This window comes from Panulirus ornatus, chromosome 17 (genome assembly GCF_036320965.1).
Source record: "Panulirus ornatus isolate Po-2019 chromosome 17, ASM3632096v1, whole genome shotgun sequence".
In the NCBI taxonomy this organism is placed as follows: domain Eukaryota; kingdom Metazoa; phylum Arthropoda; class Malacostraca; order Decapoda; family Palinuridae; genus Panulirus; species Panulirus ornatus.
In genome coordinates this window covers 15728780-15744862 of record NC_092240.1, presented here as the reverse complement: position 1 = coordinate 15744862, position 16083 = coordinate 15728780, and the positions used below count along the sequence as shown (strand labels likewise).

The 16083-nt window shown below is 37.8% G+C and overlaps 1 protein-coding gene across 3 annotated transcripts in view; it reads left to right on the top strand.

Annotated features, from left to right (window-relative positions):
• Positions 1-9544, top strand: part of kin17 (kin17 DNA and RNA binding protein) — a 46998-nt gene extending 37454 nt beyond the window's left edge. For 2 of the 3 annotated variants that reach the window (XM_071671957.1, XM_071671955.1), the window contains exon 2: positions 5734-9544. In XM_071671957.1, the coding sequence (XP_071528058.1) occupies positions 5755-6942 (1188 nt within the window). In that variant the 5' untranslated portion in view covers positions 5734-5754 and the 3' untranslated portion in view covers positions 6943-9544. Of the gene's footprint in view, positions 1-274; positions 399-5733 lie in introns of all 3 variants that reach the window. The other variant, XM_071671958.1, reaches the window with a different exon arrangement.
• Positions 9545-16083: the final 6539 nt, after the last annotated feature.

Genomic DNA, 16083 nt, shown 5'->3' with positions numbered 1-16083 from the left:
GGAATGCTAAAATTACTCTATGATTTTATTTTGTACCTGTAGCATGTAAATTTCTTGCTTGCCCATCTGAAAATTATAAAACTTCAAATTTTAATATGACCAAGAATGAAGGTGAACAGTATGAAAATGAGGCTGTTAGTTTATTACTATATTAGTGTACTCTATTCCTTTCTCATTTTGATGAGGTGGTTCAAATACATGCCACCTTTAAACATAACTCACACACATCTTCAACTCATGGCCAGTTTGTTAACCAATCATGGTCTTACTACAGGGTTTACTAAAGGTAAAGATGATTCAGATGGTGAGGTAGATGTCCATACTTTCCCTCCCTCTTTTTCCAAATAACTCCATCACATCTCTGAAAAATCACCTGAAGTAGCAGCAGCCAGTGTCTTGTAAGTTTTGGAAATTATTATATTATTATTAATTTTTTCTTTTTTTTTCATACATTTTCACCATTTCCTGCATTAGCAAGGTAGCATTAAGAACAGAGGACTGAGCCTTAGAGGAAATATCCTCAGTTGGTCCCCTTCTCTGTTCTTTCTTTTGGAAAATTAGTAATGGGAGGAAAGGATTTCCAGCCCCCCGCTCCCTCTCCTTTTAGTCACCTTCTGCGACTTGCAAGGAATACGTTGGAAGTATTGTTTCTCCCCTATCCCCGGGGATATTAATATTATTATTATTATTATTATTATTATTATTATTAATATTATTATTATTATTATTATTATTACAATGTTGTATGGTTGCGAGGCGTGGGCTTTGGATAGAATTGTGCGCAGGAGGGTGGATGTGCTGGAAATGAGGTGTTTGGGGACAATGTGTGGTGTGAGGTGGTTTGATCGAGTAAGTAATGTAAGGGTAAGAGAGATGTGTGGAAATAAAAAGAGCATGGTTGAGAGAGCAGAAGAGGGTGTTTTGAAATGGTTTGGGCACATGGAGAGAATGAGTGAGGAAAGATTGACCAAGAGGATATATGTGTCGGAGGTGGAGGGAACGAGGAGAAGTGGGAGACCAAATTGGAGGTGGAAAGATGGAGTGAAAAAGATTTTGTGTGATCGGGGCCTGAACATGCAGGAGGGTGAGAGGCAGGCAAGGAATAGAGTGAATTGGATCGATGTGGTATACTGGGGCTGACGTGCTGTCAGTGGATTGAATCAGGGCATGTGAAGCGTCTGGGGTGAACCATGGAAAGTTGTGTGGGGCATGGATGTGGAAAGGGAGCTGTGGTTTCGGGCATTATTGCGTGACAGCTGGAGACTGAGTGTGAACGAATGGGGCCTTTGTTGTCTTTTCCTAGTGCTACCTCGCACACAGGAGGGGGGAGGGGGATGGTATTCCATGTGTGGCGAGGTGGCGATGGGAATGAATGGGGGCAGACAGTGTGAATTGTGTGCATGGGTATATATGTATGTGTCTGTGTGTGTATATATATGTGTACATTGAGATGTATAGGTATGTATATTTGCGTGTGTGGGCGTGTGTGTGTGTAAATTGTGTATTGGGGTGGGTTGGGCCATTTCTTTCGTCTGTTTCCTTGCGCTACCTCGCAAACGCGGGAGACAGCGGAAAAAAAAAAGAAAAAAAAATTATTATTATTATTATTATTATCAATTATCATTATGTGCTGAAATGGTTTAGACAAATGGAGAGAATGAGTGAGGTATTTACAAAGAGGATATATGTGTCATAAGTGGAGGGAACAAGAAGGGGAAGACCAAATTGGAGATGGAGGGATATAGTGAAAAAGATTTTGAGTAACTGGGACCTGAATATGCAGGAGGATGAAAGGCATGCATGGGATAGAATGAATTGGAAGGATTTGGTATACAGGGGTTGAATTGCTGTCATTTGGACTGACTCAGAGCATGTGAAGCAGCTAGTGTAAACCATGGAAAGGTTTGTGGGGCCTGGTTTTGGATAGGTAGCTGTGGTTTCATTGCATTATACATGAGAGCTAGAGAGTGGATGTGAATGAATGCAACCTTTCTTCGTCTGTTTCTGGCAGTACCTCTTTAATGCGGGAAACAGCAATATGATGTATATCATATTAATGCAGTATGTGTTTAAAAGGTTTTTCTGCATTCTTAAGATTGTTTTTGTCACATCCTAGGAGCACAGCTCCAGATACAAAGTAAGAATCTGTTAGAAAATGTGTTTTGCTTATTTGATGTTCAACATTTTAGAAATATTTTGGTTCTGTTAAGTGAGGGATATTTGAAGTTAATCATTTTAAATTCCAGTTGAGCTTATTTCACAGCCACACAACTTATTTTGAAATACTCTATATGCATTGTATTTTAGAAGAGTGTCATAGAAATTTATTTAAATTTTGGACATTGTTGTTAAGGCTGCAAGTATAACCTTGAATGATTGAGCTATAGCTTTAGAAATGAGGATTATAGTCAACATTTTATCAATGTATCATGTTTGGGGATTCTTTTAAGCAATAATTTTTCTCTTTTATGTTTGATAAGAAAATCCTGTAAGAATTGTATGCTTATTCTCTGTGAAAAGCCAGCTATTATTGTATAAACAAATTACAGAAGTTATGACATGAGGCTACAACTTGTTGCTGTAAAGGATAGTGGTTTATGGTAAAAATATCTTGTATGTATGTTTTCCTTTCTTTAGAGGTTCATTAAAATTTAGAAGAGCAGATTTAATAAGAATGACATATTTGTGAAGGTGCTTTTCTTTCTTTTTTTTTTTTTCTTTTTTTCTCGCTGTCTCCCGCGTTTGCGAGGTAGCGCAAGGAAACAGACGAAAGAAATGGCCCAACCCACCCCCATACACATGTATAAACATACGTCCACACTCACGCAAATATACATACCTACACAGCTTTCCATGGTTTACCCCAGACGCTTCACATGCCCTGATTCAATCCACTGACAGCACGTCAACCCCAGTATACCACATCGATCCAGTTCACTCTATTCCTTGCCCTCCTTTCACTCTCCTGCATGTTCAGGCCCCGATCACACAAAATCTTTTTCACTCCATCTTTCCACCTCCAATTTGGTCTCCCACTTCTCCTCGTTCCCTCCACCTCCGACACATATATCCTCTTGGTCAATCTTTCCTCACTCATTCTCTCCATGTGCCCAAACCATTTCAAAACACCCTCTTCTGCTCTCTCAACCACGCTCTTTTTATTTCCACACACCTCTCTTACCCTTACGTTACTTACTCGATCAAACCACCTCACACCACACATTGTCCTCAAACATCTCATTTCCAGCACATCCATCCTCCTGCACACAACTCTATCCATAGCCCACGCCTCACAACCATACAACATTGTTGGAACCACTATTCCTTCAAACATACCCATTTTTGCTTTCCGAGATAATGTTCTCGACTTCCACACATTCTTCAAGGCCCCCAGAATTTTCGCCCCCTCCCCCACCCTATGATCCACTTCCGCTTCCATGGTTCCATCCGCTGCCAGATCCACTCCCAGATATCTAAAACACTTTACTTCCTCCAGTTTTTCTCCATTCAAACTTACCTCCCAATTGACTTGACCCTCAACCCTACTGTACCTAATAACCTTGCTCTTATTCACATTTACTCTTAACTTTCTTCTTTCACACACTTTACCAAACTCAGTCACCAGCTTCTGCAGTTTCTCACATGAATCAGCCACCAGCGCTGTATCATCAGCGAACAACAACTGACTCACTTCCCAAGCTCTCTCATCCCCAACAGACTTCATACTTGCCCCTCTTTCCAAAACTCTTGCATTCACCTCCCTAACAACCCCATCCATAAACAAATTAAACAACCATGGAGACATCACACACCCCTGCCGCAAACCTACATTCACTGAGAACCAATCACTTTCCTGTACAGTAATATTTTATCTTGCAAAACGTCAGGTGCTGTATAAACCTATATGGTACAATAATAGTGAGAACATATATGCAAGCCTGGCTTCAGTTATGTTAGATTACATTAGTGAACTAGTCCTCTTTTTGTTATATATAATTAAACTATGACCAATTTCTGTGAAAGAATAATGGTATTGCCCATGACCTTTTTCTAAAGGCTCCTGCAGCCAAAAGCTGTGTTACATTCAGTAGGTGGGAAATGTGGACTTCTTTGGAGGGATAAGTTCTTTGACAAGACTGTACTCCAGTGATACTGCCTCACCAAAGGTTACTTTTCACTTATAGTGTAGCCTCTTGCAGGCAGAGCCCGATAACACCTACCAATCCTGAGGAAATAGCTGATGTTTGGTTTCAATTTTGGTTTATTTCACAATTGTTTATTTTTTGTTTAAAACTACTTTATTGATAGAGTATAAGTGTGCTTTATTGCTGTTAGAAGTATATGTTTAACACAGTGTTAACACACCTTGTCCTGTAATGTCTGAGTATGTTCTTTGTCAGTCACACTTCTCAAAATTTCCAAGATTTGCATGTAACGGGTATTCATGGGAATTTCCTTTAGATCCCAAACTTAGTCCAGTAGGATCAAGAGAGTCCATCAGAGGTCAAATTCCAATACATTGAAATGGATTAGAACAAGGTTTTGATATATGAATGTGTAGCTCTTGAAGCTAGAGCTGGGCTAGGACATCATTAAGGAAAGATTCTCTAGATGGTCCTCTTCAGAATATAAAGTACTAGAAATATTTGTTCTTTTAATGGTGACAGTTTTCTGCTGGCTTGCTTCTCATTCCACGTGGAGTTCTTTGGTAAGACTACATAGGTGAAAGCCTAGAATATATTGTCCAGTGATCTCAGCCTAATTATATAAGAGTACATTAAGGAGTTGAGTCTTTATTGAGTTCTCTTTAGGTAACGACAGCTTACAAACTAGAAACTTTGTCTTTTCTATGATTCCATGATATTGATATTTATGATGTATGCTAACTTTGTATTCCAGTGTTCATCGACCTCTTTTGTTAAGAACAACTTCCCTGAAATGCTGTGAAGCCATAATCCTTTAAACTTTATTCCATTGTTTCTTAATACTGGATCCCTGTGTACTTTGAAGAGTGGTTTTGTCTATTGATTGTTTGATTTGTTGAGGCCACATCCATATTATAGCCTCACATTGAAATGTGTTGTAATTTTTCATCATTGGGATATCCTTTACTGCCTTTTTTTATATATTGCTTAGGTTACCTTGCATGTTGTATTCCTTTCACTATGTGATTCTTTTATTTCCATTTTTTTGGTTAATGGTAGACAACTATGAGTTTGTTGCTTTATGGTTGTTTCACAGTCATAAATTTGTTTATTTTTGTAATAGCTTAATTTGATTGCTAGACATTTTTTGATAAATATTGTTGAGACAAGACAATTCACTTAGTGATTTTCTGCCGTGAAGTACCACTTCAAATCCCTTAAATACTATACTATCGTACTTGATATTGTGATTTATACTTTGTAGTGTTTAATATTGTTGATAGGTAATTTGATATCACAGTTAAGTGTATCAGCAGTTTAGTCATTTAAGTATTAAATGAGTGCAAGGATAGAACATAAATGAAGTGTGTAGTTTATTGTTTGTATTATAGCGAAGTTACAAATGATCACCCAGAGGCTTTTATTTACCGTATTTTTGTTGATTCATTTAAAAGTAAACGGTAATAAATGATATTTTTTCTTACCCAAACTTTGTTTTTCCCCTCTTTCTCGGATGTCATTATGCTGCGGTAACTCATGTTTTCAATAATGTGGTTTCTATGAGATAAACTGTTTTCCCTCTTTTCAGTTACCAGAAGATTGAATCAAGATGGGGAAGGCAGAAAAAGGCACACCAAAGGACCTGGCAAACAAGATGAAGGCCAAAGGTTTGCAGAAACTACGCTGGTATTGTCAGATGTGCCAGAAGCAGTGCCGGGATGAAAATGGTTTCAAGTGTCATACTATGTCTGAAAGTCACCAAAGACAGTTGCTGCTTTTCGCAGATAACCCAGACAAATTTCTGGATAGCTTTTCCCAAGAATTTTTGGATGGGTATGTGAGTCTTCTTAAACGCAGATTTGGGACAAAGCGTGTGCATGCCAATAATGTATATCAAGAATACATCCAAGATAGACATCATATACACATGAATGCCACACAGTGGGAGACTCTGACTGACTTTGTCAAATGGCTGGGACGTGAAGGTCACTGTGTCGTTGATGAGACAGAGAAAGGCTGGTATGTGGCTTACATAGATCGAGACCCAGAGACAATCAGAAGACAGGAGCAACTTAAACGAAGAGAAAAATTTGAAAAAGATGAAGAGGAAAGAATGCAGGATTTCATTAACAAGCAAATTGAGTTAGGTCGTTCAAAGTCTGGTGATGGAAGTCAGACTCAGTACACACAACTTCAGCGTGATGAAGGGGAGACTATAGCACTGAATCTGAAGTTAGGAGCAAGCAAACCAGTTAAGCCCAATTTGGAGGTTAGAAGTAACATACTGAAAGCTCCCTCAACCAGCAAGATGAAGGCTCAAGACAAAATGAGAAAACATGTCAAGAAGCGTACAGCATTAGATGATATAATAGAGGAAGAAATGATGGCAAAGAAACTGAAGGATGAAATTGCAGCAAAAAAACAGACTGAAGAAAAGACTCAAAAGGAGGAAAGTCCTTGGTTAACTGAAAATATAGTAGTTAAGGTGATTACAAAAGACCTTGGTTCTAAGTATTACAAACAAAAGGGTATTGTTCGGGAAGTCCTTGATAACTATGTTGGGTTAGTAAAATTGCTAGAGTGTGGAACTAAGCTGAAATTGGACCAGGCACATTTGGAGACCGTGGTTCCATCCATAAACAGAAAGGTAATGGTTGTAGAGGGTCAGCATCGAGGAAAAGAAGCAGTGCTCAAGAGTATTCAAGAGGAAACTTTTAGTGCCACTTTAGAGCTACAAGATGGCAAGACTGTCCATGAAATACCATATGAACACTTCAGTAAATTGTATACATCTTGATTTTATGAATTCTAGTTAGTGAATTATTTCACTAATTTTTGACCAGTGGAAATGCAGCTCATGATTGTTTCCTTTTATATTGTTATTGCTTTTCCACTTACACAACTCAAGAGCTTGGGGATAATAGTGATGGGTTGGTCCAGTATAGTTGGAATTTCCTGGTGAAGTTTAAAGAGTTTGCTTATTATGCAAAGTTACTGAGTTCGTTAAATTCTTTTCTTGTGTTTGGAGGACTGTTCCCCACAAAAATGAAAAAATTGATTTAATATGACTGATCTTTTGCTTACTGATATTGTTGGCAAGTGAATGGTGCAGTCTACATTCTCTTATGACTGTGCACTTGAGTAATTTGAAATTGTGCATGAAAAAAATATGGTATGTTGTTTAAGGCATGAAATAGCTTAAGATACAAAAAGTTATTGGTACAGTGACATTACTGACTCGTCTGAAAGCTTGAATGACTAGATTTAACCCTTTGGCCATGAATTACAGCTTAAGTTGTAATACACAATATTCCTTCTCACTGTGAAATACAATTTTATTCCTAAGCTATAAAACACAGTTTGTGTACATCTTGCACATTTCACCAACCTTCCTATAATCAGGAAATGGAGCCAGTTTCTCTTAAGGTGCTGCCTCTATTTAGTGGCTTACTGAAATTACATATAAACAATGACAATTAGCTGATAGCTGCCACCCATAAAGTGATTTACCTCTATTTTATCATTTTACCTTGTTTTCACCTTTACTGAGGTAATACGTATAAGTGTTACATGGAGTGAGGATGAGCCTGTCAAATTTATGTTTTGAGAAAAGCATTTAAAAGTGTTTAATTTGTAAATAGCTTAAACATTAATTAACACCTCAGCAGTTCATTATGTAGAAAAACCTCATTGACAGCTGCAGTGTCATCAACGCTTTCTTGTAGTGCAATGAGGTTCATTGAAATTACTAATGTAGAAGCAAGACCCATGACGGGGAATGCGATAGGGTGAGTGGTCTAACAGCTTATGTATGCAACATAAGTGTTTCTTTCCTGTACTGCCTTCACCTTTTTCCACTTATCTGCATTCTTTTGCCTCTCCCCAAAGTAGTCTGACATACTAGACTGCACGTCACTATCAGAATTCGTAATGATGACCATAATTGCAAAGTTTTGGCCAAATGAACTGGTACCTGGCAAAGGCAGAGTCATCCTTGGTGCTTGTTTGTCAGTTTTTTAAAACATGATGGCGACTTTGCAGTATTATAGGAAATGGACAGACCTTTCTGCTGCCATGGAAAACTGATTTTTTGGACCACGGCAGGCTCAACTTTGTTACATGGAGTACCTTGTATATGGAAGTAATGATGTCAAGATATGCCGTGTAGGTGTTTGTTATGTATTGTAATGCATAAGGAAAGATAAATAATGATCATATACAACACTTTTGAATTTTTATGAATGAACAACACCAGGCTGCTTAGTGTTCATTTAAATCTTATTCTCTGTTTGTACAATTTACAGTTTGGTCAGTGTTATGTGTGTATTATGTATTTCAATGCATTGATAAAGTTATGTATGGTAATGGTACCATTCAATGTTTTTGATGTGTGCTTATGAGGTGGCAATGCTGGATGCTTAGTACCTACTGTATTGAGCCCTTTAATTTCTGTTTGCATCGTTTACAGTTCATTCATCATCATGAGTGTGTGCTAATAGATAAAAATATGTAACGACACTACACTGACGACAGGTTTTTAAAAGTTTGCAGTGTGGTGCTGCCTAGTGTCTGTTTAAATCCAGTTATTAAATTTTTTTCCACACCCTGTACAATTCATTAATTAATATGAGTGTAAGGAATAAGATGCCTTACACTTAAGGAAGTTTATGCCATCCATCAGGCATCTGCTATATATACTTTTAAATTTTTTTCCCATTCCCACAGCTGGTAGATGTTTTCAAGAAATGTGAATGTCAGATATGAAAATTAAGCTTTTGCTTTTGTAAAAAAGTAGCAAAAAAGGACCAATTAACACTTTTCATATTTTGCTGGAGAATTGAAACCTCGGAAATGCAGCTGGAAATTCATCATGTGGCCAAAGGGTTAACTAAAAGTTCATAGCAAGTAAATTACATGAATGTTCGTCACTAAAGTTTGTCCTTACCAACCTTCTTACTACCAGGAAAAACGACTTTCAGGAAGCATACTTAAATTTAAGTCAACAAATTCTGTAAAGGGTTGTACAGTATATGTAAGTACACTGGCATCTCTGCTCAATTACTTGGTCTCATCCAAACACTTCAACATCATACTGTTCACTGTAATGAAGCTAGGTGAAGTGTACTTTGTAGTGAAACTGTATTGTTTATCTGTGCCCTTTTAGTTCTTAAGATTCTTGGGAATTATTTTTCAGTCCTTATTTTGTATGGAGGTGTGTCTTAATCTTGTTACCTTCAAGTTGAAAGATGTAACAAGTTTTCCTTTATAAGGAATAAACAAATATATTTCAACCTAATAGTAGCTAGGAAACAAAGTATTGCAATCTTTATAGTGTGGATTTATACGTAGATGATTATTTGATAGAAAAAATGTAGTAAATATTTATATATATATATGTGTGTGTGTTGTATTTTTCACCAGATTGAAACTGTGATGACTAAACTCTCTGGCAGACTTTGCTCTTTTTGGTCTGACTCTGCTTCTGAGTAAACCATATATTTCCACTGTTAACTATATTTATTCTGCCAAAATAATGCATCCCTTACATGGGAATTTCAAAAGAAAATGTGGACTAATATGGTATAAAGTAATTTTGTACCTACTTTATTCAGTCTGAGAGCTACCTTTGTAATACCTGATAAAGATTGAAGAGAATAAGTGAACGCAGACTTATGGCCCATAGCTTTATTAAGCTGACTTGTTTTCTTACAAAAGTAGCAATTTAGAGTGTAATATAGTTTTTTCATATTGCCCAGCTATCATGAACTTGAACATTTTTTTGTGTAAACCTGTAACAGGTGAGGGAAAAGGATAGGTACATAAGAAGACTAATGTATTTTGTTACCTAGCTGGTAACTAGACAGACTCCATGTGACATTAAGTAAAGAAAGCTAAACACAATACATCCAGATTGGTACAATAGTTATGCACTGTAGTTGCCTTCACGAAAAAATAGACCATATTTTTCGCCAGATAACATTGCAAAAATGTTCATGATACATTGATAATCAAAACCAATAAATTTGTGGAGGTGAACAGAAAACCGGCAACAAAGTTAACTGGATCAACAGAAAATGTTTGTGAAAACAAAACTACTCCGGTGTATCCAAGGGGAAGGGGTAAGTAGAATCCCTTTTGAGGCATACACTGTGTACAGTACTGTGCTGCACATTGCACTTAATGATTTATAAACATTTAATCTTATTTAAATCCTTTGTCACTCAAAAGGAAACACAATACATACATGAGGGACAAATGGAGCAACTTTGTGTTTCACTGTTTTCTAAGAGTACTTACATATGCTTATATTAAAAAAAACTCCAACAGCTAAAGACACTGAATAAAATTCATTTGAATTTTTGTCAACAGTTGTATGTTAGGAGATACCAAATTTATTAACATAAAAAAATGGACTCGTCCTAAAATAATCTGACTTCCCTACAACAGCTAAAATCTATTATATAAGAATTTGACCAATATCAGTGATTTGGATTAAGCCAAATAAATTTTTTTTTTTTTCTTGCAATTCTCTTGAGCTGTTAATTATCTTCACGAGTTGGTAATTCACCCCCACCCCATGTAGATTTAGACCAAAGTACAATGGGTAATTACTGTAAACTTAGCAGCACATAGAAGCCTAACCCGGCTATGATAAATAAAAAGGAAATCCCTTCACCCCCATACCATTTTCACTTTATCGTGTCTTATCCTCGCCTAAATTCACACACAACCCATGCAAGCTGGTTCAAGCCCTGGATTTTACTCATTCCTTTTCGCCACACCAATTTTCTTTCCCAGCTCTTATCTCTGCTTTTCCATTGAAGTAATTTCCTATCCATACTTTCGTTCATTCGTTCGTTATAGCGCCTACATTTCGTATTTAGCGCGTTTTTCGGCGTTTATTGTATTTAGTGCCAAACTTTATTGCAATATGGGTGGAAATTCAAACGTTTGTTAAAACGTTAATGTGATTTAGGAAGTTTAATCGAAACTTGCTTTCACAGGAAAACAATACAATTATTACGCGTAATTCATTTTTATCGAAACGATTATGTTCGAAAATTTTGTAGCAGGTTCAGTTCGGGTTCATTCTGAGGTGCTGACAAAATTAACGTGGGCCTTGAAGTACTAACATTGCTAGTTGTGTGTCTGTTCAGGCCGTTACATTAAACGAACACATTAAAGAGTAAGAAGTATATTCAACGCTTTTGAGCAGAGTGGTTGAAAGACCCAAAACATGAAAAGTGGTTAAGAAAAGTAGAGGAGGATGAACACAAAATGTCTTTGCAAGTACTGCCATTGTCCATTGTCCGCCAAACTTAGTGACAGTGAAAGACACAAGAAAGCTAAAGAGCCATTCAGAACTAAAAGACAAACCACCATACTGTTTGATAAAGTGAGTGATGACGCACAGGAGACTGAAGGAAATGCATTACTATTCATTGCTGAACACTTCATTACGTGTTGTTGATTATCTGAGTTGTGCAAAGTCGATTCACAAACAGTAAAGTATGCAAGAAGTTCAAGTTAAAAAGGTTGTAGTCAAGTGCAATGTGATGGCCCCGGAATTTAGGTGACTTTAAAAGTGATACAGACAATCAGAATTTTAGCCTCTTGAGAGTAATGACATTACGGTAACGAAACTATTGGGTATCGCTGTTCGGTTCTATTCTGAAAGTAAAAAAATTGTATCTGCCTGACTGTAATGCTAATGGGATATGCGATACTATGCCATCCTGATATTCCTGAAACGTATTCTTGGAGAAGTTCAGCGTGTTAATGAGAAATTTGAAGCGGCGGTACAGGATACAACCAAACAGCTAAGTGACTTTATTCAATTAATTGATTCCATACGTTCCAAAGTCCATCCGACAGAAAATAAAAGATAGGAAATTCACCAAAGTACTATGTAAACCCACATCCGTACTTTGGGTACGAGTTTGGAAAGATGGCACAATGTAAGTTACCTGATGAAAAGGATATTAGGGGAAGATGCATACAATTTGTAAGTGGAGTTGGTGAAACAGCTTCGTCAGCGTGTGCCAGACAGTGAAACAGCTTCATCAGCGTGTGCCAGACAATGTCCAGGTAATGAGTAAGTGTTGTCACTGAGTGCAGATGAATGCCTGCAACCCTTAAAGCCTGGAATACTGGAATCAGCAAAGATGTTTACTGATAACGAAAAAATTCTCATGCATTGTGTTCCTGAGGAGGAAGCTTCATCATGTATTGAGAAAACAGAACACTGGCATCCTAGCACTCAGGGCTGACATATACTTGTGCAAGGATGCAACAGGAGAAAATCCCTTTAGTAAACTCTCAGAGTTGGCTTTAATTGTGCTGAGGTCGCCTCACTCCATCGCTGATATAAATTTTCTTAGTCATATGAACATCGAGAAGTTAAAGCTTTGAAATAGACTATCAAAAGCTTAAATGCATCACTAGTTATCAAGTATGGGCTAAGAAGAAATGGAAACTGCTGTTATGATTATAAACTGCCTAAGGAAGTACTGGAAAAAAAAAAAAAGGGTCCTTAAAAGCATACGAGCCATCGCAACCGCAATCAGAACCCTCATATAGACCCCCACAACCCCTTCACATTGAGGACGAAGTGAGATTGCGGATTGGGAATTAGCAGATCTCAATTAATAGAGTGTTTTGTATCAAAACAGTCAGTCATACCTGTTATTAATATTGTGGCACGTCAAATAGCATAATTAATTCGAAGAGCATTTTTACGATGCCAGTCTGGTAAGCTTAGTGATTTTTTTTAGCGCTTTTCGGGAGTGAATCTAGCGCCATCAGAGTTTGAGCTGGCAACTGCGTGCGTAAGATGGTAGTAAGGCAGTTGATTTGCTGTAGACAAGTGATCCACTCCAATACTTAAAGTTTAGGCCAAGTGACTCCAGACTCAAGCCGCCCTGAGGGTGCATCCTCTGTCAGTAGAAGCCCAAAGTGACTCCTGACGTTTCATCTTCCTAGCAGTTTTCCTTGTGATACCTAATCTCTGACATCCACGTTACGAGAAGCAGATGTAACAAGAAGGGATCTACTTCCAACGCACGTGGCACTTCTGCAACCCACGCGCAGTTCGGTAGCCGCAGCACTCTCCAGGATAAGCGTCACATCCACCTTCTACAGGAGATCCATATATAGTCTGCATCATGATTTTTCTCCCATATTCTCCTGCTTCATCTGGCATTCTCACCAGCATCACAGGACCCCTGCTAAGCCTGTCTCGTATTGATAAGCCTACTTCACTTTACCTTTCCTTCTTCACCATTATCCTACACCTCTAGTAGGTAGCTCATTGTCCCTGGGCTATTTCACTTTTTTTTACCTTAACCAATAAATCATTGTTGTTGTTCTTATTGGATTATTGGACTGGAGTAATTGAGAGAGGGACACTGAAACACTTAACAACAAAACACGCTAAAACCTGTCAACAAGTCAAGGCGCGAGGGTGGGTAGCTACAAAGCTATCCATGCAGTTACAACGGAAATCGAGACGTTTAGCATCAAGTTTTCCTTTGTCGATAATGATGTCATTACTGTTGACAATTTCAGGTGACCCAGTGCGACGGCCGCCATGCATTTTATAAGCCGTTGCCTCCCGCTAGTTTGCGACGTCTGCGAATATCTGATAAAATTTGCCTAACTTATTTATTACAGTTAACAGAAAAAACTACCGTTTATTTGTCAGACTAAAATGTTTTGAATTTAATGACTGCAATAATTGAGGCACTCGGTTTTCAGATTTTATATGTCAACTATGACCCATCCTAACAATCGGTTCGATGTTAAACCTTGTTACTTGAGCCCGGCCAGGTGACGGTAGCAGCTCTACTCAGTCAGTTCAGCCCTGACGTCTGTGCTGATAGGACGTTGAACCTAAGTGTACGGTATACTTGCTGTGTAGCGCTTTACTTACATTTGATGTTAGCAAACGAGAACATTGATGTGATCATATTATTAACCCCCGTGTCTGTAAATGTGGAATAGTAAGTGTTTGGCCGTCAGATTGTAATCACGGGTAAATCATAGTGCAAGAACTTTATTGCATTTAATTCTTTATATGAAATATTCAGATATATTTCGGGTAAAACAAAAATGACGTAAAAAATCATATGGATGATTGGCAACTCGTTTTATCGGGTTAGGAAATAAGTATGTGAATACATCTTCGACCCTCGTGTGGATTAGGTCAGTGTGATCACTTGTGCATTGGATTTAAGCCTACAAGATATCGGTACTGTCAATCGTGTCACTTTATGCACGTGCGGCTGTATGCATGTGTCACTCATGGCTGTTATGTACATACAATCATTGTTATACTCACGTCACCCATGGCTGTACACACTTGCCACTCATGGCTGAACCCACACGTCATTCATGACTGTACCCAGTTGTCATCGTGGCTGTACCCATACGTGACTCATGGCTTTACTAAGTGTTACTCGTGATTTGAAACGGAAAAAGTGTGCAAAAGTGATATTGAAGATGAGAACATTTAAAGACATGAACAATAAGATGAAAGATTGCAGCAGAATTTTGTGACGAACAAAATGATGGAAATACTGCAAAATAATGTCATTACTTGGAAAACAAGTGATGAGTATTCTGAACGTCTCGCTACTGTAAGGTGACTGATGACTATTCCAGCCTTACACTTGACGTGTGATGGAAGGTAAGTAATATGTTGCTCATTTGTAAATCTGGTAATTGTGTAGGATATCTGTGAATCGTCATTTGCTTGGAATATTAACTGATTATGCTTGCGTTGTGTGTGAATGCTTAGCCCCTATAATGATAGTTGCAGACCATGATAGTTGCAGACCGTGATTTGGAGCGTTGTATTCTATTGAATTATATCAAAGACGGCGATAAGGGTTGTGTGCAAAGCCGTAACAAGGAAGATAGGAAAGCGAGGGGTCTTTGGTTGTGTGTGTTAGAGAAAAATGTGGTGTTAATGTACAAAAAGGCAATACACAATATATCAACATGTAAAAAACTTCACCTAATCTCAATTAATGACCGAAATTATTATAGAAATGTCATTTAAATCATTGGCTTCAGAGGATCGCATTCGACGTCTGTTTGTTGACACCAGGCGCGATACAATTCCATGGGTGTGACGTAATGTAATAGAATATTGGACATGGAAATAAACCTTAACGATTGCGAAGGTTATGTGAAGTTTCCTTAGATTTTGTTGTTATATTTCAAGAGTATTACCTATTTTTCATGACATTGATTAACATACAGTGTTCTTGATATACCATTAAGGCCATGTTATATATCGTCAGTACGAAAGATTGGCTGTATCGGTCCTGAGCAGGTACTTCACTGATCACAGAAACACTTAACATAGTAATAGCCATTCCCAGGAACTAGTTTCGGTAGATGCTGGATAAGTGCCGGTGAACCATTAGAGTATTCAACAATATTTTTCCTAGCATAGACTTGTAGTGCTTCAACGTTGAAATGGGGTCTATAACCATTATTTATTTTGGTGTATTTGACTGATAGTAATTAAATCTAACATCCATAAACTCAAATGGTGTTAACTGTTCTAAGATACATTATATATTCTGATATACCACTTGTTGTAAGCTTTTCATCAGTAGTTTGGTGAAGTCGTTTATGTCGCTGCTTCTCTCCATAACGAAATCTAGAGACGCTCCTGCTTCCCCTGAAATGTGTCGGGAATTCTCAGTGCCAAGAGATTTGTTCGCAGTTGTTGATCACATGGCGAAGGTATTTGTTTAGGTAACGTTTCAGTGCGGGATGTGGGGAATACCATCACCATTTGTGTGAATAACAAATTCTTGAAAAGTGAATTTCGCAATATGAAATGAAAAAAAAAATGGGTTACAAAAGAGGAAAAGTAAGAAAGTATTGTACAAAAAATCCTTTGTTGGTTTAGTCCATTAGTGAA